The sequence below is a fragment of the Podarcis raffonei genome, chromosome 17, assembly GCF_027172205.1.
Source record: "Podarcis raffonei isolate rPodRaf1 chromosome 17, rPodRaf1.pri, whole genome shotgun sequence".
In the NCBI taxonomy this organism is placed as follows: Eukaryota; Metazoa; Chordata; class Lepidosauria; order Squamata; family Lacertidae; genus Podarcis; species Podarcis raffonei.
This window is the reverse complement of record NC_070618.1, coordinates 29331369-29356380: the sequence shown is the minus strand read 5'-3', so window position 1 is coordinate 29356380 and position 25012 is coordinate 29331369. Positions and strand designations below refer to the sequence as shown.

General features: G+C 43.5%; 1 protein-coding gene across 4 annotated transcripts in view; it reads left to right on the top strand.

Annotated features, from left to right (window-relative positions):
* GLIS3 (GLIS family zinc finger 3) overlaps positions 1–25012 on the top strand; it is a 180395-nt gene that overhangs the window by 117899 nt on the left and 37484 nt on the right. For all 4 annotated transcript variants that reach the window (XM_053370470.1, XM_053370468.1, XM_053370469.1 and 1 more), the window contains 2 exons: positions 1270–1380; positions 18813–18954. In XM_053370470.1, the coding sequence (XP_053226445.1) occupies positions 1270–1380; positions 18813–18954 (253 nt within the window). The remainder of the gene's footprint in view (positions 1–1269; positions 1381–18812; positions 18955–25012) is intronic.

Below are 25012 nucleotides of genomic sequence, written 5' to 3'. Positions count from 1 at the left end.
ATTTGGGTCCCAAGAAAATGGCTGTTTGAAGATGACAAGAACTGGTTCACGGTCATGATTTTCCAGTGCTTGTGGAGTAATACTGCACCCAAAGGCAGGTGAAAATATGTGCTAATTTGTTTTTATTTAAGCTTGCATCTTGCAGAAGATGCTTCGTTCATTACAATTTCCTACACAAAAAAACAGCCCATATCATAAATAATTACATATAAGAGTTATTGGTTGAAATGCATAGATCAGGCCTAAAAACACCTGGGAAAGTGTTTCACTCTAATGGCACAGTGTTATACAAATACCTTCCTGCATGGCAACTGTTGCTCATGAAGGAAATTATGATGAATGGAACAAAATTGCGATGGTACAATTCTGGCTAGTAATGCAAATGAAACAACGGTGAAACACAACTTTTTCCAGTAAGCTCTAATGTTCTTTTAAAAGCTTGTATTGATAGCAGTGCATGTTTATAACTAGTGTTTAAAGTCAAAAATTTCAATAAACAATCCCTGAATATTCTTTGTATAGCCTTCAATATTTTTTGAAGCTTTCAAATGTAGAGTTTGCTTTCTGCTTTGATTTCTTGTCTGCCATATCCGACTAACCTTTCCCCTTCCTTCTCTCTTCTGAAGCAGGTTTCTTCTGTATCTCTATGTCTGGGACTTTTCCACAGCTTCTTTTCCTGGCCCACTAAAGAAATGTAATCTCTGACTATACCAAAGGTTTCTATGAGGGTTACATAATTGTAAGTACAAGTGGAGATAATGATTTATTTGATCAGTGTGTGAAATTCAGTCACTCCTGCCTTTTCCACTTTTTGCACCAATGGGCATCCGCCATGCCCTGGGCCCTGGCTGAGATTTGCCCTCACCCAGCCAAACTGACCTTTTGCTTCCCACATAAAAATTCACTATTAGTCAACATGCGGCTATTGATTCCCACCCCCCAGCGGCTGAAGCAATGGGCAATGCATGCTGATGAGCAAGTAAGCAGTTAAAAATAAAAATAAACTATCAAAGATATTCATATGAAATATATGAAATAACAAAAGACACTTGTAGAAAGAAAGCAAACAGTTCCCTTTCTCTTTCTTACCAGTCTTCCTTACTTTCTATCTCTTAGCTGTGTTTTCAGTGTCATGACCACTCTGCTTGTGGCATTATTCACTATGATAATAGCATTACAGTTTGAGTCTCAACCCCACAGGCTGTAAAGGAAAAATAGATGTATGTATCTTAAAAAGTGGCTGAAGAACCTTTCCTCTGTTTGCTTCAGAAACCTTACGCTTGCCAGATTCCTGGATGCACCAAACGATACACAGATCCGAGCTCTCTAAGGAAGCACGTGAAGGCCCATTCCTCCAAAGAACAGCAGGCTCGGAAAAAGGTAACAGGGCAAGCCGGGTCTGCAAATGCAAGGGTGCAGTCCATACAGGATGCAATTATTATTATTATTATTATTAGTGCAAATAAAAGGGTGCAGTCCCTACAGTGGCAGAGAGCAGGCGGGGGCGGGGCTGGCACGCGTCCCAGGGGCAGGGAACCCAGCACAGGTGGGGGGGCAGCTGCGATGGCACCCTGGGGATCGCGCTGCCGGGGGCGGTGCACTCCCCCCGCACTCCTCTTCCTCCGCCAGTGAGTCCATATCCAACTGTAAGAACCTACCCACCAAGTGATGGGACCAGTGCCCATCACCTCCTGGCAAATAGAAGGAGAAGAAATGGAGGCAGTGAGAGATTTTACTTTCTTGGGCTCCATGATCACTGCAGATGGTGACAGCAGTCACGAAATTAAAAGACACCTGCTTCTGGGGAGAAAAGCAATGACAAACCTAGACAGCATCTTAAAAAGCAGAGACATCACCTTGCCAACAAAGGTCCGTATAGTTCAAGCTATGGTTTTCCTGGTAGTGATGTATGGAAGTGAGAGCTGGACCATAAAGAAGGCTGATCGCCGAAGAATGGATGCTTTTGAATTCTGGTGCTGGAGGAGACTCTTGAGAGTCCCATGGACTGCAAGAAGATCAAACCGATCCATTCTGGAGGAAATCAGCCCTGAGTGCTGAGTGGAAGGACAGATCGTGAAGCTGAGACTCCAATACTTGGCCACCTCATGAGAAGAGAAGACTCCCTGGAAAAGACCCTGATGTTGGGAAAGATGGAGGGCACAAGGAGAAGGGGACGACAGAGGACGAGATGGTTGGACAGTGTTCTTGAAGCTACCAGCATGAGTTTGACCAAACTGCGGGAGGCAGTGGAAGACAGGAGTGCCTGGCGTGCTCTGGTCCAGGGGGTCACGAAGCGTCGGACACGACTAAATGACTAAACAACAACAACAACCCTCCAAGTGCCCTGATTTTCCAGGGAGTCTCGGAATTACGAAAGACGTCCTGGCTTCTGATTTGATCCCAGAATGTCCCTCTTTGCCACTGAGCTGGAAGAGGAGGGGGATCTGGCCCTGGTCCCAAGGCGCAGCTGTGAGGGAGCATCCCATTGCCTCTCCATCGCTACCACTCGCAGCCTCCTTCCTTGTGGCTGCTCAGAGCAGCTTCTGGAGAGCAGGGAAGGAGGAGGAGGGGCTGCCACTGCCAAGGCCCTGCCTGGCATGATGCCCTGGCTCTGAGGGGCAGGAACAAAGCAGAGCTCAAGGGAGCTTGGTTTGTTTTTGTTTTTTTTAAAAAAATGCTTTGTGCATCTGCATCTAATCTTGCCCCTTTCTAAAATCTATTTAGTGGTGTGTGTTTTCCTTTTTGTAAAGCTTCCAAAAAATAAAATAAAATCATGATGAATGATAATGATGAAGAGAAACTGCACCTGAAGACAGACATGTATTGGGAGGTTTTTAATGCTCGATGTTTTTATTTTGTTTTTAGATATGCTGTAAGCTGCCCAGAGTGGCTGGGGAAACCCAACCGGATGGGCGGGGGTAATAATAATAATAATAATAATAATAATAATAATAATAATCCCTGACAGATGGCCATCTAACCTCTGCTTAAAAACCTCCAAGGAAGGAGAGTCCACCACCTCCTGAGGGAGCCTGTTCCACTGTTGAACAGCTCTTCCTGTCAGAAAGTTTTAATAATAATAATAATAATAATAATAATAATAATAATAATTTCTTATTTATACCCCGCCCATCTGGCTGGGTTTCCCCAGCCACTCTGGGCAGCTTCCAGCAAAACACTAAAATACAATAACCTATTAAACATTAAAAGCTTCCCTAAACAAGGCTGCCTTCAGATGTCTTCTAAAAGTTTGGTAGTTATTTTTCTCTTTGATATCTGGTGGGAGGGCGTTCTACAGGGCGGGTGTCACTACCGAGAAGGCCCTCTGCCTGGTTCCCTGTAACTTGGCTTCTCGCAGTGAGGGAACCACCAGAAGGCCCTCGGCGCTGGACCTCAGTGTCCGGGCAGAACTATGGAGTGGAGACGCTCCTTCAGGTATACTGGACCGAGGCCGTTTAGGGCTTTAAAGGTCAGCACCAACCCTTTGAATTGTGCTCGGAAACGTACTGGGAGCCAGTGTAGGTCTTTCAAGACCGGTGTTATATCGTCTCGGTGGCCGCTAGACTATGTCTAGTCGGAATCTCATTTCCTGCAACTTGAAGCCATGGGTTCGAGTCCTACCCTCCAGAGCAGGAGAAAACAAGCTTGTTCCCTCCTCCATGCGACAGTCCTTCAGATATTTGAAGAGGACTCTCATGTCTCCCCTCAGTCTCCTTGCTTTTTGATCTTCAGAAGGCTTGGCTTCTAGACCCTTGGTCATCCTAGTTGCCCTCCTCTGCAGACGTTCCATTCTGTGAATATTATGAACTGTGTCATAATTTCTAAATAATCATTTATTACTGCTTTAGAATGCAGTCGTACCCAATGCTGATGGAGAGGAGAGGATCCGAGTTGCTTCTCAGTACGTGAGAGAGATCAGTGGAGTGAGGAACTCACTGTGTCCTCCTTTGAGTGTCTTCCTCATTCTTTCCGGCAAGGAAATAAATCAATGAAATGACCACTTTTATTCCTCACTTATGCTTAGTATGAGAGTTTACCTTCATTCTTGGTTTACTTTTGTATTCTTTTAACTTATCAACCCGAATCGGAAATACATTTGCTGAACAAAGTGTGGTGCTGGGGGCGGGGGGCACAAAAGGATTTGTGGCATTGATCAAAAGGGTTTTTAAATATGCCTTTAGGTTGTAATGTATAACATTTATAAGCTACAGTAAACTTACGGGATCTTTGAGAACCTCTGATGACTAACTCACTTCAGGTTTTGGAATTTGAAATATTTCCTGGCGTAATAATAAAATGTAAGAAACAATAAACCTTTAAAGTCAGAATTAAGGTTATTTACAACTTTAATTAAAAATGAAAATTGGCTTAATGTAAAAAAAAAAGAAGTCTTTAGAAAAATGTGAATTCATCAAAAATAACCATAAAAATTCCAAGGTGATAAAAGCACAGTGAGATAATAGCGCCAGCCCTAGGGAACCGTTGACTTGAATAGAATGAGACCCTTCGCTGTTCCACCCTGTTAGTCATGGATTTGTTTAATATATCTTGCTTGACTGCCTCTAATCCTCTTTTTAAATCTCCCCTCTGCACACCAAATGACATTATTTTGCTGTCTTGAGATATAACTTGCCCTTCAAACTGCCTCGCACACATTGTAAGTATTAGCGAGGGTCTGTTTATGTGCCATGAAGCCCATGTCCTTGTTTACTTTGAGAAAACCTGACCACAACAATAGGATGTCCATTGATTCCAGAACAGCTGGGATTTGTGTAATTGCGTCTGCATGTGGTTCCTCCGATATTGCCAGTATCCTAATTAATCATTAGGGCATTTTCCTTTGCCTTCTGGGAATTCATTCAAGGTTTGGGTAGTAATTTAAAGTGAGCTTCACATTCTATATGTACTTACTATTTGTACAATAAATGTAAACCACATCCAGGGAGACTGCAGGAAAAAATAGCAACTTTTTGCTTTTGAAAGCAATGACTAATGGCCTCCTCCCCTGTTGAGAAATGTAAGGGCCTTTCCCGGCACTGTAAAATCACGTATGTCTATTTGCATGGTTATAAAGCCCAACCATAACTGAAAAAATTGTGCTAATTCAAAGGGTTTCCTAGTGATTAACTGTCCCTTGGCCTAAGGCAGACGGAACCACCGGAGTTTAACTAACTGAAGAGCCAAACCACCAGATACTTTATCTGTGCCCTTAAATCAGTTTTTTTAAAAAGACAAGTTGTCAGCACTGATCCAGATTAATGTGTGGACAGGGGATTTCAACCCTTTGCCCATAGCTGTCAACCGTCCCTTATTTGGCAGGAAACTCCCTTATCCCAACACCGTGTCCCGCTGCTGTCCCTTACTGATGATGTCCCTTAAATTTCCCGGGTTTCAAAGGAAGCAGCTCCTCTCCCTCCCTCCCTGCTTGCCAGGGAGGAGGGAGGCTCCAACTGTGTTGCTTGGCTGCGTTGCTCACCCAGTAAGGAGTCTAAGAACGACTGGGGGCTGGAGCTTGCATGCCTTGTGCCGATCAAATCGGCCGCATTGCCTGGGGACTTGCCTTTGCTCAGCGCTTCCCAGCGGAGAGGTGACGGTGGTTTTCCTTGCTGCATCCCCTTTGCCAGGTTGCATTTTCTGACAAGGGATCCACCAGCAGGAGCTGTGAGCCTGGGAGAGGAGGGGAGTCGATCATGAGGCATGGATTGGCCATGTTGGAGGATGGGCCTTGACAGCAGGGCACAAAAGGGGAAGGACTACACTTGCATGAGGGATGCGGGTGATGCTGTGGATTAAACCACAGAGCCTAGGACTTGCCGATCAGAAGGTCGGCGGTTCGAATCCCCGCGACGGGGTGAGCTCCCGTTGCTCGGTCCCTGCTCCTGCCAACCTAGCAGTTCAAAAGCATGTCAAAGTGCAAGTAGATAAATAGGTACCACTCCCTGCTCCTGCCCACCTAGCAGTTCGAAAGCACGTCAAAGTGCAAGTAGATAAATAGGTACCGCTCTGGCGGGAAGGTAAACGGTGTTCCGTGTGCTGCTCTGGTTCACCAGAAGCAGCTTAGTCATGCTGGCCACATGACCCAGAAGCTGTACGCCGGCTCCCTCGGCCAATAAAGCAAGATGAGTTCTGCAACCCCAGAGTCGGCCATGACTGGACCTAATGGTCAGGGGTCACCTTTACCGTTACCTTGCCCTCCCTATTTGTATCTAGTGCAAGAGAAGGCGTTATCAATAAGCCACCAATAAGCCCCCTTGACTGATCAGAGAGATCTTGGTGGGAGTGAGTGGTGATCTTCAAATTCTTAGTCTAGGCATCCACACATGTGCTCAATTGTGAAGATCTTACTTGTGCCTGACCAGCCTATAACAATTTACATTATTGAAATTAGTATGCCTAATAAAAAATTAAAAAAAAACCCAATCCATGGATCATGCTTTTAAAATCGTCTGATGTAATTCCTCAAATAATTACATTGCAATATGTGGTTCCCCAATGCAAAAATTCCCATTAAGATGCATAACTACACAATCGCCCTATGTACTTGTTGATTATTTCACATATCCCAATCTATAAACTGCTATGATTAGAATGAAAATTCTGCATTTTCCCAAAGAAAATGTGAAACTGTATGCGTTGCCGTTGTTGCTTATTTACTTGCAGTTTCGAATTAATTGTCATACCAAGTTGGATCCAAACGTAGCAGTGCATGAAAGGAAAAACTCCTCCTCTCCACAGAAAGCTTTTAATCCAGCTGAGAGATTTTGCTGGGAAGATGGTGGAGGAGGAGTTTTTTTCACCAATTCACCTTTACTCCCGGCTGCTCTCCCACTCTGTGAAGGAAGATTCCTCAGCAAAAGTCAGTTCCCCACTTGACCCACCAGTGAGAGCAAAGCTGGAATCCAAGCCATCATATTGAACCAAAATAGTGATTTACAATACTTTTTAAAAGTCTGTCTTTTAAGGATTAGGTACCAACTGTTTCTTTGTGATTTTTTTTAAGTTGCAGACATTTAAACAGCCAAATTAATAAAACCACACAAAGATAAACATTAGCATTTGCTTTCATGGAAAGAGTCCAGACGATTTATTTGTACTGCACACTGACTCAGATTATTGTTTTCAGTGCTGGAAGAGAAGCTGCCATCTTTGCTGTGTCCCAGCTTGAACAGCGTGTCTGGCATTCGGATGTTGTTTAGAGAGAGAACTAAAAAGAGCAAGGATATCATTGATGTCAATGTCAACCATGCTTAAGATAGATAAAGACGAGCTTTTTGATTTTTTTAGTGGCAAGTGTGTGTCATAATCCTGATGCATGGTAATTGTGCTCTGTGTGCAATTAATCTTTGTTCCCTAACTCGATTATTTTTAGTTTTGCCACTGTCTATGAGGCAAACATATAATAGCAACCCTGGCTATATTTATTTCAATGAATATTTTTAATCTGGTGACATACTGCCAAAGTCAGTGTGCTGCCTTGAGGGATGCCTCGATGCATCTGTCTTTCTGGGTTTCACAGACATGCAGATTTTATAGAAATTAAAAAAGAAAATCAAGACTCCAGGGAGAACAGAATCCTTCACTACAAGTTTGGCCCAGCTGAACGGCTGTACACAGAAATGCTTTATCCAAGTTGGCTAAAGAGATTTCTCCACAGTGTCTGAATATCTTAACTTTTTGACACAGGAATGACTGCCAATTAGCAGGGAAAGAACTACTCTATAGTTCTTGGGTGGCTTCCGATTTTTACCGTTAATTGCTATCACTTCAGAAAGTAAATAAGATTGGACAAGAACAGTCAAGAACAGGCTATTTTAAAACACAAAACGTTTGCATGTATCAAGCATAACGGCTGTGGTTTTGAATGCCATGTACAGCTGCAGGTTTTTTGGGGTGGGGTGGGGGGATGTATCTATTAAATGGATATTAGCTGGGTCGGCAGTGATAATTTTCCTTATTATTTCAAACAATTCTTATTGCAAGGCGAAGAACTTTGAAGCCAGATCTACTTGCCGGGGGCTGTTGTGTTCCTCCAGTTGCCTCCACTTAGGCCCAGTCCTATCATTGGGCAGAGGAAAGCAACCACCTCCGACAGCAGGTACTAGGGCATGGGTCCAGCAGCAAGGGGGTAGACAACAGAGCTGGGAGTGCCATGGGGCCTGTGCTGCACCCTCCAAGATAAGCCTACAGCCTTAGCAGAGTGTTGTTGTTGTTTAGTTGTTATTTTTATATTTATTTATGTTGTTGTTGTTTAGTCGTTTAGTCGTGTCTGACTCTTCGTGACCCCATGAACCTGAGCACGCCAGGCACTCCTGTCTCCCACTGCCTCCCGCAGTTTGGTCAGACTCATGTTTGTAGCTTCGAGAACACTGTCCAACCATCTTGTCCTCTGTCGTCCCCTTCTCCTTGCGCCCTCCATCTTTCCCAACATCAGGGTCTTTTCCAGGGAGTCTTCTCTTCTCATGAGGTGGCCAAAGTATTGGAGCCTCAGCTTCACGATCTGTCCTTCCAGTGAGCACTCAGGGCTCATTTCCTTCAGAATGGAGAGGTTTGATCTTCTTGCAGTCCATGGGACTCTCAAGAGTCTCCTCCAGCACCAGAATTCAAAAGCATCCATTCTTCGGCGATCAGCCTTCTTTATGGTCCAGCTCTCACTTCCATACATCACTACCGGGAAAACCATAGCTTGAACTATACGGACCTTTGTTGGCAAGGTGATGTCTCTGCTTTTTAAGATGCTGTCTAGGTTTGTCATTGCCTTTCTCCCAAGAAACAGGCGTCTTTTAATTTTGTGGCTGCTGTCACCATCTGCAGTGATCATGGAGCCCAAGAAAGTAAAATCTCTCACTGCCTCCATTTCTTCCCCTTCTATTTGCCAGGAGGTGATGGGCCCAGTGGCCATGATCTTTGTTTTTTTGATGTTGAGCTTCAGACCATATTTTGCACTCTCCTCTTTCACCCTCATTAAAAGGTTCTTTAATTCCTCCTCACTTTCTGCCATCATGGTTGTGTCATCTGCATATCTGAGGTTGTTGATATTTCTTCTGGCAATCTTAATTCCGGCTTGGGATTCATCCTGCCCAGCCTTTCGCGTGATGAATTCTGCATATAAGTTAAATAAGCAGGGAGACAACATTTATATTTATATCCTGCCTTTTTCCTTGGCAGCACTCAAGGCTGCTTATAGATACAAACAAGAACCTCTGAAAACATAGGGGAAAAACAATATCAAAAAACAAACACTGATAGAATTAAAACAATATACATATATAACATCTGTTTAAAACAGGCAAATAACTACAATAAAAACAGCAAAGCAACAGCCCCTTAAAGGCAGGCCTGTTGGAATAAGGAAGTTTTCACCTGCCGGTGAAAGATAACAAGGAGGGAGCCAGGTAGAGGACGCTATGCTACTGCTAGCATTAAAGTAAGATTCACCTGTCAATCAAGTCAGCTTCTGCATGTGGGGCGCCATCTTGCCTTTGCCTCTGGCAGCTCAGTAGCCCTCCGTCCACTGCATGATGGCAAACCACTTTTGAAACGAAGGTGTCTTTCAAAGCCAAATGGATCTTGACAGTCCTCAGAGGAGGCCCTGCTGGCCATACCATGGGCAGCAAACTGCCACCTGAAAACCTCATGAAAATGGGCCTTTTCGGTGGTACCTTCTGGAATACACTTTCTGCCTGGGTCAAGACCTTACGCTCCTCATTATATTATACAATGTTTCTCCCAGGCAATGCTAATTGTACACAAATAGTTTCTGCAAAGATCAAACGCTGTGCTTGCAGGGGTGGACTCTGGTAATCTTTCATAACATGGCGCCCTGTACCAGGCCAAGATGGAGCTTCTCAATAATGGATCATCTCCATTTTGTGCCCCCTCGTCTCGGCGCCCTGTGAGGGGGAACAACGCCCTCAATCTGGCACTGATGCTTGGTTTTGTCTGCTAGACATTCTAGCAGACATTTTCACAGCAAAATAGTACAGGAACTCAGGCAAAATAGTAGAAGGACTGGCAGCAATGCAGCTTGCAAAGCATCAGTTTGGTTGTTATTAGGCTTTGGTGGTAGTTATCAGTTTTCAGTTTTCAGCTGTTGGTTCTACATGCAAAAAAGCAAGCATCAGAGATGTTTGTAACATTTGTCTTGGTATTTATTTTTATTCCTTGGTAATTTATTTAAATGTGTTTCTTTCTAAAAATAATGCTATTGCTCTTTGCATGAACTTTTATAAATTTAGCAACAAAACTCCCTTTCATCTTTCTTCCTTCTCATAAGTGGAATAAAATAGAACGGAACACGCAATCATCATAATTGTCTTGAATCGCCTTCTATACCAACGTCTCAAGGAAATTTACCATAAAAATAATCAATTACATTTCTGCATTGTATAGGTTTGAGGCAATATGGCAGCAGGTTAGGCAAAGTGTCTTCAGAGCTTATACCTTTAGTTTCTAGTTGCCTTTCTTCAAAATTATATTTCACATTTCATTGTTAAAGCTGCAAGAGAGAGTATAAAGGGGACAGGAAAATTTTAATTTTATTACTTTGTACACACTTGAATTTTGAATATATCTTCATTCATTTGTTTTCTACGGAATCCAATTGAAATATTTCATTAATGCAAGAGGAGGAATTGCATCTGGGGGCTAAGGGTCACTAAGCAGTGCCCATGGCAACTAAGAAGCCATTCCTCACAAAAATGCTGCAAAGAGTAAGTGTTTTAATCCTAACTGTAATCCCCTTACTTCCTGTTCTCAAATGAAATATAAATCAGACACTGTGGAGCAGAGCAGTTTTTCTCAAAGGGGATGTTGGTGCAAAAGGATTAGAGATGGGCAGAAGCGTTTGAGGAATTTAATTATGCTATTTGTTGTGAAATGCTGGTGACTCTGATCAACAATTCTTTTGACTACAGTGACTGAAAACAACAAAACAGACTTTGCACATGAATGGTGGGTTGGCTTTTGTCCCCATCCCCTTTTGTCCCTCTTGTTTCATCATTACTTCTAACTGTTGTGACACAAAAGCTGTCGCATTTGCACTCTCTGTTTCCTCAATGTGGGGTTTAAGCATTATAGGGTCTCCACCAACCTATAGGAAAGAGGTGCAATTCATTAATTTATAGCTTTCCACGTACCATACTCATGTTTGATACTGTTGTAGTTGTTTAAAAAGTGTTTCTATATTGCAGTATTTTTTTTATAGATGATTATCAAGTCTTTTTTTTAATAATAATTTTTATTAAGTTTTCCATCTAACAATCCAATCATATCATATTAATTATTCCAAATTATTCCAATACATATCATAAAGTCAAAATATTTTGCCAAATTATAAATTTTTGTTGGGGGTTCCCATGCTTCGAGTTCAGTAGGGTCCAATCATCTCATATTTCTGCTGCTTTTAGTATGCACCAGTCCCATCTTTCAATCTTCTTGTTCTTATCCTTTTTCTTCTTAATAGCCTCTGAGTTGTTTCCACAGGCGAGTTAAAGTAAGCAATATTATGCTTCTGTGTGAACTTTGTAAGGCTCTCCCTTTTTTAAAAAGCTGTTAAGTCTTTTGCTTGCAATAAATCCTCACACGCTGTTATTTATGCCGAATCCATCCAAAAGCCCTCCTCGGATGGCAGACGCCATCTTTCTCAGTTTCGATGAAATAGAATCTAGGCGTTTGCTCATTAATTTTCCCAGACAAGTTGCACCATAAATTAGCCTTGGATTATCAAGTCTTTGGGCCCAATACAAGGAGGAAAGGGTGTCCATTAGAACTGAGCTCATCCTGAGCTGACCTGGGCTGCATCAGAAACGTTCCGGGTTTGCCTGAACCAAATTGCAGACCCTCCAACATTTCTCAAATGAAAATAGGGACATCCTATTCCATAATGATAATTTTACTATTTATACCCCACACATCTTGTTGGGTTGCCCCAGCCACTCTAGGCAGCTTCCAAAAACATAATAAAACATTAAAAAAACTTTCCTGTACAGGATTGCCTTCAGACGGCTTAAGGGTCGGATAACGCCATACCCTCCAACATTTCTCCAATGAAAACAGGGACATCCTAAGGAAAAATGGGATGTTCTAGGATCAAATCAGAAACTGGGATGGCTTCTCTAAATCAGGGAGGTCCCTGGAAAATAGGGACAATTGGAGGGTCTGAAACTGGGATCCCTCTGAGTCACCCTAAGCAGGAGCCTATTGAGACATTTTAAAAACTGTGCAGTCAATGTGTCAACAAAAATTGAAACATTTCCCCTCCCCTCACACATGCCACATAAGAAAAATACAGTGGTACCTCGGGTTACAGACGCTTCAGGTTACAGACGCTTCAGGTTGCAGACTCCGCTAACCCAGAAATAGTACCTCGGGTTAAGAACTTTGCTTCAGGATGAGAACAGAAATCATGCTCTGGTGGCAAGGCAGCAGCAGGAGGCCCCATTAGCTAAAGTGGTGCTTCAGGTTAAGAACATTTTCAGGTTAAGAACGGACCTCCGGAACGAATTAAGTACTTAACCCGAGGTACCACTGTACTACCACGTAAGAAAAAAGGGTAAGGTCCTTTGTGGCAGTCAGCCATAGATTCTTATCAGAGGGAATAATTTTCTGAGCTTTCAAATCACAGTGCTTTGGGCTAGGAGTTGAAACAACACATCCCCTTATTCTTGTTAGTTCTGCTACTGGTTCATGCTTGAACTATACTGGACGTTCAAGTCCTCCTGCCTCTCACGCCTCTCCACTCCTGGCCTACACACAGATTAGCCCCAGAGCTCACTAACATTCACCACACCAAGAACTTCCTGTCTTGGTTCTTCTCTATTATATACTCTTCTTGAAAAGTATAGAGTCAGACCTTGGTAACATGGCGCCCTGTGTGAGGCCAAAATGCTTGCTTCGGGAAGGGGGCGTGGGGAATCTGACAGGGTCCGAGAGCCCCCCTGCCTCCTTCCCAAAGCTGGGTATGCGCTTACTAGGCTTGGGGAAGGAGGCAGGATGGCACCCCCTTGGCTCCCACACCTTGTGGGGGGACTGTTTGTGCTGCCCTAGATCCCCCTCACCCTTCTGTCTCTCCAACTGTCACCACTCACCCTGCAGCTAGTATCCTGCAGCTAAAAGAAAGAGTCTTACACCACCTTCAAGGCTGCATCTTATGAAACAGACTGTGGCCCAGAAAAGCTTATGCCATGTTATGTACTGCGTTGAATAGGATCCAAAGGGCAGCAGTCTGATTGGTCCTAGATCAATAGGATCCAAAATGCAGCAGTCTGATTGGTCCTAGAACAATGCAGCAGTATGATTGGTCCGCAGGAGCCACCCAATCCTGCTCCAGCTGGAAGTGAATCCACAACCAGATTGGCCTACAGGAGAATCCCGGAATTAGCCAATCAAGTGCAGCCCATTGTGTAAATAATGTATATAAAGCAGATATTTTGGGGGAACTTTCATTCCCCCTCACCACTATGAGCTGAATGTTGTTGTTTGGTCGTTCAGTCGTGTCCAACTCTTCGTGACCCCATGGACCAGAGCACGCCAGGCACTCCTGTCTTCCACTGCCTCCCCCAGTTTGGTCAAACTCATGTTGGTAGCTTCGAGAACACTATCCAACCATCTTGCCCTCTGTTGTCCCCTTCTCCTTGTGTCCTCCATCTTTCCGAACATCAGGGTCTTTTCCAAGTGAGTCTTCTCTTCTCATGAGGTGGCCAAAGTATTGGAGCCTCAGCTTCAGGATCTGTCCTTCCAGTGAGCACTTAGGGCTGATTTCCTTCAGAATGGATAGGTTTGATTTTCTTGCAGTCCATGGGACTCTCAAGAGTTTCCTCCAGCAGCAGAATTCAAAAGCATCTATTCTTCGGCGATGAGCCTTCTTTATGGTCCAGCTCTCACTTCCATACATCACTACTGGGAAAACCATAGCTTTAATTATACGGACCTCTGTTGGCAAGGTGATGTCTCTGCTTTTTAAGATCTGTCTAGGTTTATCCACTCTCGACTCCGAGTATATTTCATCCCATAATGTGTGTGTGTGTTTGTGTGCCTTCAAGGCGCCTGAAGACTGTTGCTTTCACTCATCATTAGCTTCCTAGGCACCATCCATCTTCCTCTGTTGATAGAACAAGGCAGCTTCCCATCTCTCCCTCTCATGCAGCCTGATTTGTCAGGATGGCCATCAAAAGCCCTGCTTAACTGTATTTTCAGACCATAGGATTTGTCTCAGCACTGTGTTATGCAAAGAGTAGTCATGTTTCTCCAATCTTAAAGCCACTCCTCACAGCTGTAATGATGATAAAAGGCCCCAAGGTGCTCAGAAGAAGATGAAAACCATGAATCTTATGGCAGGCTGCCACCTGCTGCAACTTGCTAGGACAGCTCCCTCACTGCTATCTGTCATGTTTGCCAAGCTGCAGCTGGGTTGACTTTGCAACATTCTGTAAAAATAGCAAAGTTTAGTATGCTCTTGCAGGAGCAAATTAAAATTGGGTCAAAAAGGACTGTGGGAACATCATTGGTAAAACTGGAAAAGAGAGTGGCTGGACAGGTTTCTCACCTTTCGGGTTCTGGATGGGAAGATGAGAGTCTCTGTATGCTTGTGATAATCTTCCTGTTTGGTGCATTAGTGGGGTAAGATACTATTTCCAGCTAATGTGGGATCTTAGCTTCAGGGCAAGTGTTTTGAAGATGTCTGTTATGTACTGAGTTGAATAGGATCCAAAATGCAGCAGTCTGATTGGTCCTAGAACAATAGGATCCAAAATGCAGCAGTCTGATTGGTCCTAGAACAATAGGATTCAGAATGCAGCAGTCTGATTGGTCCTAGAACAATGCAGCAGTATGATTGGTCTGCAGGAGCCACCCAATCCAGCTCCAGATGGAAGTGAATCCACAACCTGATTGGCTTACAGGAGAATTCCAGAATTAGCCAATCACGTGCAGCCCATTGTGTAAATAATGTATATAAAGCAGATACTTTAGGGAAACATCCTTTCCTCCTCACCACTATGAGCTGAATAAAGAGCATGAAATCCACTCTAGACTCTGAGTATATTTCAATGTCCTTTCCCAGGAGTATATATATGTGGGTAGATGAGGGCTTGTTTGGCTCTCCCATCTCTGTAGATGCAGCCGGAGTGTTGTGGCATCCTTGGAGGTCTTACTCTCATTCAGGATTTCCTTTGACTATCATTCCAAACTTTGGGACTAGGTCTGCAAAGGGTTATTTTATCTAATGCTGCAGCCATAGGAAAGGGCATCACCTGCACCCTCACAGCACGTCTCTCCGACTCCAAAATGCTTCTCAAGTGTCTTTAATGTCAGGCTTCAGATGGATTCCTAAATGCTACAATAATAGGAAATATGAGTCTAGCTATCGAAGGCACCATTATTCTCTCAAAAATGTTTTGATAGCAAGCTTATCTGCGTGGGTGTACATGCATCAAGCTATTTTTCTCCTGGCTGAGCTTATTCAGAAGCATATTTTAGTGGCATCTGATTTCCGCGGAACAATGATGACTACCAAGGTGTCCATGAAGAAAACATGAGTCTGATAAACAACAACGATAAGGAAAGTCCTAAAGAAAAGATCTTTTGATGGGGAGCCTTTTCCTTTGGAAGAATCTCATGCCTCCGACCAACTGAATGCCTGTTCTTGCACTCAAACGTAATGCAGCCGCAAATTGAGGGATTTAGGGGCCTTGTTCCCTTTCAATTACGTTCTCTTGATTTGCTAAATCTTGGGTGATTATCCAATCATACCTGAAATGAGGAAATGATGGGAGTTGAGTTTCCATCTCTTGTCCTAAGAGATTATAAGCATTAGAACTGTCAAAGGGGGGAAAGCACGTGTGTGTGTGCATGTATATATCTCGCTATAAATGGTGCCTTGTTTTCTGCTGTACCTAAGTAAGAATAACATTGCTCCTGGGAACTGCTCAGGTTCCAAATGCAAAGTTTGTCATATTAAAAGGACGATCTGAATACCTCGCATGAAAACAATGTATTGTATATTTCAAAGCAAGTAGATCAAGTGTGCCGAATACTGGAGAGCAACTCCATTAAATACAGTGAGCGAAACATTTGGGTTCATACCATTATTATATCTTTAAATTCAGTGCAAGTACTTTGGAAACATTGCAGCAGATTTCAGGATTGATGGCTGGGTTAATATATCACTTACTAGTGTATTATGGAACATATTTCCATGGGCACAAATTGGGCAAGATTTTGGTCACAGGCCTTATCTGTAGGACGGATTATTTTTCATCTAAGAACACAGAATATTTGACTTCATATTCATGAATCAAAGACAGTATTACAACTGTAAAATTACAACAAACAAGCTTGAGCATAGACAGAATTCAGTTAACCAGTGCACTGTTTCGTTTCCAGGTCTAACTAAATGTTGCAAGTGTAATAAAAGGGTATTAGGGAGGGGGAGATTTGAGGCAGAGAAGTTATGGGGTAGAGGGGTTATTTCTCCCTGCATTTCTGATTCCAAGCAATTTTTTCTACCCTCAGCACCACAAACATGTCGTTTATTTTGCAAACAATGTGATAGGGTGGATCGTTGGACGTTTAATACCACTATTCACATTTCCATGTAACATTTTCAGTTGAACAATACTGTGTGTGATTCCTTTCTGTTCCATTGGGGCAATTCTCACTTCACTTTTTGTAATCAAGCACTATGTATACACTCAGGTTCAAAATACACACAAGCCACAAAAAAGGCAGTATATGCACATGTAAGGTAAAGGTAAAGGGACCGCTGACCATTAGGTCCAGTTGTGGCCGACTCTGGGGTTGCAGCGCTCATCTCGCTTTATTGGCCAAGAGAGCCACGTACAGCTTCTGGGTCATGTGGCCAGCATGACTAAGCCGCTTCTGGTGAACCAGAGCAGCGCACGGAAACGCTGTTTACCTTCCCGCTGGAGCGGTACCTATTTACCTACTTGCACTTTGATGTGCTTTCAAACTGCTAGGTTGGCAGGAGCAGGGACCGAGCAACGGGAGCTCACCCCATTGCAGGGATTCGAACCGCCAACCTTCTGATCGGCAAGACCTAGGCTCTGTGGTTTAACTCACAGCGCCACCCGCGTCCCTATATGCACATGTACCTTTCTCCATTTGTCCTTAAAATACATGCATATAGGGAACCACATCCTTTTTCGCAGCCTGCATGTGACTTGAGAAACAAATCTATTTTGTGTGTGTATTCCCAATCAGCATTTCAAAGCATTTCATTCAGGTTCCTAAAAAATGCAAAAACTCAAACCACACTTTGCTTCATTCTTTATTATCCCTCCTTTCCCCCATATTCTGAATCCAATTACACATCACTGGGATGCTGATAAAGGAAAGAGATCAGCTCCATACAGTATAATAATAATAATAATAATAATAATAATAATAATAATAATAATAATAGATACATTGCTGGCAAGCTGAGTTGTAAAGGAACCTTTTTAAAGGCAAATATAAACAGAGGATAAATATTGTAGCCTTGAAATCTTTCTTGGGAAGGTTAATTGTTTTTGAACAATGTTTCATGGCAATTAGTGCCACTTTCATTACTTATTCTAAGAATCTGGATGGGGAAAATGTAGATACCTTTGACCTTAGAAATATACATGGATAATAGCAGTAATAGCTGTTAAGCAATGCAGAGTGGAGTTCATGGTTACAGCATGAGAAACATCTGGGTCCTGGAGGTAGGAGACGCATGAGGGATAAACGAGAAAAGATACAAGAACTCATTGTACATATTTCTGGTTTTGCTTCTTAACAAAATGGGGACAGGGGTGTGAGAGCAGCTATCAAGACAGGACAACAGCTTGGGATGGAAATGGCCACAACTTTATTGATTACAGATGTCTGAAGGCTTTGGTATAGGCACTGGGGATGCATGCGGAATCAACCAACCCAATTTCTGGTTGATTTCTTCACCAGAACCCCCTAGGATGCAGATCAAATAGGGAGAACTCCCTAGGATGCTCTTTTGGGGAGTTCTGCAGTCCATTAGCCACCATCTTGGCCTTCAGACAAAACTTCCCCCCTAAACCCCTTTACTGGGATACTCTGATAATTTGTTCCAGTTGGATAGACTGTGAAGTCATTCTGTCTTATGCTGTCCATAAGCGTCAATGTGGCGTTTTCACCATTCTCAGCAAATGCATTTGTTATGCTCCAAATGTTGGGATTACCGTATTTTTCGCTCTATAAGATGCACATTTTCCCCTCCAAAAATTAAGGGGAAATGTGTGTGCGTCTTATGGAGCAAATGCAGGCTCCTTGGCTTCAGCGATAGCAACGCAAAGACTCCGAAGCGCGGTGGAAGCGCTCCCACCGTGCTCCGAAGGCTTCGGGTTGCCTTCACTGAAGCCAGGAGAGTCTTGCTCTCCAGGCTTCAGCGAAAGGAACCCAAAGCCTCCGGAGGCTTCGGGTTCCTTTCGCTGAAGGGTATGTGCCCCTTCAGCTAAGGTGCAACACCCCTTCAGCTAAGCGGGAGGAGAAATGGAAGGGGCTCCGTTTCTCCTGCCGCTTCGCTGAAGGGGTGCTTAGCAGAGAGGGGAAGATTTTTTCCCCCTTGTTCTCCCCCTCTAAAATAAGCTGCGTCCTATGGTCAGGTGTGTCCTATAGAGCGAAAAATACAGTACATGCTCGCTCCTGGTCTTTAAAACATGGGGGGGGGGATGTAATGCAATCTTCTGATTTCATTTTGTTATCACTGAAACAGAATTATATTATTATGTTTCATTATTATGCTGTTTGTTGTTTCTCTGTAACACATGGTTTTTCTCTTTTCTGTGCTTGTATTTCAGTTGCGTTCAAGTATAGAGCTTGACCAGGACATTCTCAATGACTGTCTCACAATCCAGCCTCTCCAACCTCCTGCATCTCCCCAGGGCACTTCAGAAAGCACCGTCAGACAATCTCCAGGACCTGTGCATGACATTTACACAGGTATGGTATAAGGGGGAAAGGGAAAGAAATGTTATGTACAGGGTAGGATTCCAGGAAATAATTTTGTTGCCCATAAAAGCAAAGGAACGGATAATAAAAATGAATTGACAATAAAAGCAAAACAATTTTAATTTGGAGTCAGTATGAAAGTTTCATGGAGGATACAAGTATGATCTCGAAAAAGGAAAGAACTGTAAAGCCCCATTAAATTTACAGGGAGAAAATTAAGAGCAATTTCCGCAAGAAACCAAGGGGAGTTTACGGTATCATCTTGGAAAATATCTTAATTCAGTTTAATCCGGGCCTCCAAGCCAAAAATGAAGCTTCAGGCACCCCTTTCACTCTTATGGGGAAACATTTTTAAGGCTGTAAGTTTTTCTCTTTTTGAGAGACATGGATGGAATTACAGATATAGAAGCCCCTCCTGAGTGGATATATGCATGACATACATGCCTTTAAAGTTGCTTGGAGGAGGAAATAAAAGGGATTCCCTTCCCTTCTGTGGTTTTAGGAACAGTAATTTTATTAGGAATATGGCAGGCATTGAAGGAGTGTCTCTAGGAAAGGAATGTACAGACTTCCAAAAGGATGGGAGATGTAACAAATGAGAGAAGGTAAATGAAAAAAACTAGACTGAGACTTGAGTTCTTCTCAGGATAATTGTGATGGCCTGGGATTCAGATGCTGAACCTGAGGAATCCCAGCCTGCACAGGAGTCCCCGCCTCCAGAACCAGCTGAGCTTGAGCCTGAAGGGTCCTCACCTGTGCCGAATCCTCAGGTGCAGGCATCAGCTGAGTGTGCTCTGGCTCCTGAGGTGATGGAGGACCCATTGCCTGCAGGTGCTCCACTCTCAGCCCCGTCAGAGGAAGCTGAGGTTGCCTCTGGGTCCGGGAACCCTCTAGCCTCTCCTGAGCTGCAGAGGCTCAGGGCAGAGAGGCGGAGGGAACTAAGTTCCCGCAGGAGGAGTGCTCGCCTCCAGGCCAGGAGAGGCGAGTCACCTGAGGTTCGGGGCCGCCCTATGCCTCAGGGCATATAAAAGCCAGCCAGCCCCAGTCCCAAGTTGCGGGAGCAATGTTGGTGGTTGTCAGTCCCTGCCTGAACCCTTCCCTGCACCCAGCTTCAGCTTTTACGGACTGCCTCCATATTGCTTCATTGTCCACAGACTGGACTTGGACCTTGCCTCTTGATTAACCGCCGGGACTAGCACAATAATCATAGAAAGCTCCCTTATATTGAGCCAGACCATTAATCTATCTGGCTCATTATGATCTGCACTAATTTGGCGAGTAGAGTTTCTGACAGGGTTTTCCCACCCTCACACTACATGGAAACACCAGGGAGTGAATCTGGGACTTCTAATAGGCTGGGCATGTGCTTGATCCCTGATCCATGGCCCTTCTTCCAAAGAAGGATGGCAATACTCTGCCTTTACTTTGTATTTAATGCCTATGGAGGAGGTCAATTGGGTCACTGCAGATTACTATACAGGGTTGAGAAAAACTGCACTTGTTTAAATTACCCCTTATATGCAATTATTAAAAGTAAGCACACCCTCTCCGTCATTGCAACCGGTCACAGATTTAGCGACGGTAAAGAGCAATTCGTGTGGGACGCGGGTGGCATTGTGGGTAAAACCTCAGTGCCTAGGACTTGCCAATCGTATGGTCGGCGGTTCGAATCCCCGCAACAGGGTGAGCTCCCGTTGTTCGGTCCCAGCTCCTGCCCACCTAGCAGTTCGAAAGCACTCTTAAGTGCAAGTAGATAAATAGGTACCGCTTTATAGCGGGAAGGTAAACGGCGTTTCCGTGTGCTGCGCTGGTGCTGGCTCGCCAGAGCAGCTTCGTCACGCTGGCCACGTGACCCGGAAGTGTCTTTGGACGGCGCCAGCTCACGGCCTCTAGAGCGAGATGAGCACGCAACCCCAGAGTCGGACACGACTGGCCCGTACGGGCAGGGGTACCTTTACCTTTACCTTTAAAGAGCAATTCAGTATCAAATGATGGGTTAACTGATACATACACAATTTGTTTTCTTTCCCTCCTGCTAGTGCCAGACTAAACTGGCTAAAATCAAATGAGGGCTATGCATTGCACCCAGGACAACTTGATGATAGTGAGGAAGCTGACGCGTGAAAAATGTTATTATACAACTGAAGATTCATTGGACCCCTCTCTGCTTTAGTTAGCCAGCTTTTTATAATCCCCATGAATAGCCTCTGCTGTGACCCTCACAATCATTTTGCAAACTAACTACAAGAGGAGGGAAAGCACCAATAAAATTCCTACATGCTGCTAGCATGCATAGCAATAATAGGGGACCTGCTGTGAAACAATATAGAACATGTCAGAGATGCCGGAGGAAAGGGCGAAGTTCGCGATGGAGCTCCGTCCTGGTCCCAAGAGGTCACAGCTGTTTCTTTGGCTGGCTGATATCCTTTAGGTTTGCCTTCAGATATTTCTAGTGATTGGCAGCTGGAACAATTGATTAACTGAGGCAGATGAACATATTGGAAACTCTTATTGCTTTTGTGATTAAGAGCCAGCAGAATCCCCAAAGCAATAAATTGTGGGATCTGGATTAAAATCTGTCTTGCTAAAACTGAAGGTCATTACATTAGGTTGCTGCCATTCAAAAGATTGCTGGCTCTTATCTGGTTCAGAAGATTGTCGTTTGCCTTCTGAGTTCTCGTCTTATGTAAAAAGGAAATATTTATAGTCATTTATGCCAACGCAATTTAAAACTCATAGCCCACAGGATCCGAAACAGTTCTACAGATTTGAATAGAACAGCTGTTTTAGTTGCACAGCTGTATTCCTGGGTGAATCTGGAAATGGAACTTTGGATATTTTTGTCCTGCTAGTGAACTATATAAGAACAAATACTACTTTTATATATTATTAATCCTAACTGCTGCGTTACTTGGCCAGGTAAACAACAATGATTTCTTTTTACGTTTTTGTTTTTTTTAACTAAAAGGATATTCAAATTATATTTGCATGTCATAATTAAATATTTGAGTTGCTTAGTCAACTTCATCCACAATAAATAGATTAATCAAGCAACAGCATAAATATATTTATCCTCAGATTTTTATACTTTTATTTATTTATTTATTTATTTTAATCGCTTCATTTACCGCCCTTTATTGGCAAATCCCAATGTGGTGTACAACATTAAAAACATAATTTGCATAGCATAATAATAATAAGAAAACAATCCCAGCCTCACCCCGCTCTGGCAGGCACCATGTCACCACACTGGGAGACAGCTGCTGTTGTTGAATAGAAACACTTGGTCTTGGAAGGAAAGTCCATTTTAATAGATTGTCATTATGGCCCCCGTAGCATCTTCCCTTCCAGGGCATATGGCATATGGTGGGGTGATTTTCACTGGTACTTCAGGATGGAAGGAAAGGGTCAACCTTCTTCACCTTTGTCAAGATGCCAGTTCACATCGGAGGACCCCATGCATCTATTACTTAAAAAGCTAGGTAAAGGTAAAGGGACCCCTGACCGTTAGGTCCAGTCGTGACCGACTCTGGGGTTGCGGCGCTCATCTTGCTTTATTGGCTGAGGGAGCCGGCGTACAGCTTCCGGGCCATGTGGGCAGCATGACTAAGCCACTTCTGGTGAATCAGAGCAGCGCACGAAAACGCCGTTTACCTTCCCGCCAGAGTGGTACCTATTTATCTACTTGCACTTTGACGTGCTTTCAAACTGCTAGGTTGGCAGGAGCAGGGACCGAGCAACGGGAGCTCACCCTGTCGCGGGGATTCGAACCACCGACCTTCTGATGGGCAAGTTCTAGGCTCTGTGGTTTAACCCACGGCACTACCCACATCCCTACTTAAAAAGCTACACAGTTAATGCAATATAATGTCATCATGCACAGCACAGCTCTGAGTTGATTTCTCTATCAGTTTAACAACAAAACATTGAAAACCCCCAAAGTGACCCCTTATTTTGACACTGATTTGTTTAAGTCCACCTGCAGCCCTGAGACACAACTGAAGGGCTCCCAGATTGAGCAGGATTTTTCGGCCTACGAAAGCCCCATTTTATGGCTGCTTAGACATTTAAGTGGGGAAACAGCAACACTTTTGCACTTTGATTATTCTAAAAGAAGGTAGATGAGGTCTTTTTTATGTGACAAAGATTGACAGAGAACCATAATTTAAGAATAATATACCCATGGAAATGAATTACGACATTATTGGTAGTTTGCAGGAGGAAAGGTGGCAATTCTCCATTTCAGAAAGGTTCTTTAAATTACAGAGTGCTTTCTGTGCTAAGATGGGAAGAAACTTTTTTTAAAAAAAGAAGCTTTGATTTGGAAGCAGTTTGAGAACGCAAACTCTCATTTCTTAATTGTGTGCAAGGTGACGTCGTCCATAACCTCTACATGATTTCTTCTTAAAAGCTTTTGAGAAGTATAAATGTTAAACTTCATAAACACAATGCATGTGAGGAGCCATGTTTCAGGTGGACAGCCCTTGTTTTCGATGCCTCTATATGATGAGCATCATTCTTCCTGCCACAGTTACTGTCATTTAAATACAAATTATTATATATATAATTTTAGCTTCAATGCAGAAATGTTCTGTTGATTTAAATGCTGCAGCATAAACATCACAAGGATAAGATGAAAACAGCAGAGAGCTATTATCTTCCCAAATGGCTGATTTCTCTTTTGAAGAGATTACAACACTATAGGCCTCGAGTTTTCTGAAGGTGCAGGAAAGGAGCCGTTGGGAAGAGAATGAAGAGATGGGAACAATTAAATAGATTAAAACGGGCCATCAATGTATTAATAAATTATTAATATGTAAAATGCGTATAAGCCTTGCAAACAAAGCCACTTCCGACATCAGGAGGAGGTGGTGTTGCGGGCTTCACGGCCCCAACACACGCGCGGAGGCTGGCTCCCAGCCCCCGCACGATGAGGGGAATCCTCAGGCTGTGTCATCCCCTGAGCCAGCCAATCGGCAGGCTAGGAGTGTGTGGCTTGCCTCACTTAAGGCAAGTGTGGGAAGGTGTTGAGGTGTCACTTCTGATGGTTGTCAGTTGCCCAGGACTCAGTTCCATAAAGCAACATGCTCAACGCTCTTCCTTTTTTAAAAAAATTAAAATTAAAATTATTATTAAAATAATTCAACATTAATACATACATGTTACGAATATACAAACATACATTTCATACAATCCTTAAGGATATTCATACATATCCAACTCAGTCTCACAAATACTTCATTTTCCCACCACCATCCCACACCCCTCACCCTCAGCCCACCCCTGTGATAAACTTCCAATCTACTCAATTGCAATTTCTTTCCACTTCTATTACTTTCTTTCACATACTTTTAAACCAATTTTCTGCTTCTTTTTCTGTTACACGTTGTTATCCATCTTATTTAGTACTTCAGTATTTATAACAGAACTTGTTTATTCTAATAGGAGTTCTGATTTTTCAATATAACACTCTTCCTTTTGGTATTGGATGGTAGCATCACATTCTCCCATACTCTTTTGGAGAGGTGAGCCATTGCTGTGGCTGCCTTGCCAACATGCTTGCCCACTTCAGCATTGGTGGAGAGCTGGTTTTTTCATGTCTAGTTGTGGCCTTTCCAGAAACATCTGGCTGCTGATGAAAGCAGAATTTCAGGCAAGAGCAACCCCTAGCCTGATCTGGCAGGGCTCTTCAGATACTCAGTTCATCAGCTGTAGGAATCGTAGCATAATTCCACTACATCCGCCTTTGGCAGGCCAAGCCCTGCAGATGGCTTTGGATGGCAGCGCTGGCTGGGGCTGGGGGGAGTTCAGAACATCTGGAGGGTGCCCCAGGCTTGGTGAAAGCTCTCCCACCTAGTGACCTTAGCAATATCATCTCTACAGAGAATGCTTCTTGGATCTTCCTGGTCATGGTTTCATATTTTATTATTAAAATCACAGTGAAATACACTGTCCGTTACGGAACTATCAAAGACAGAATGCACCTCGTTGCTGCTCACCCTTTAGGGTCACATTCCAACAAAACATAAAATATCCACACATCTTTACA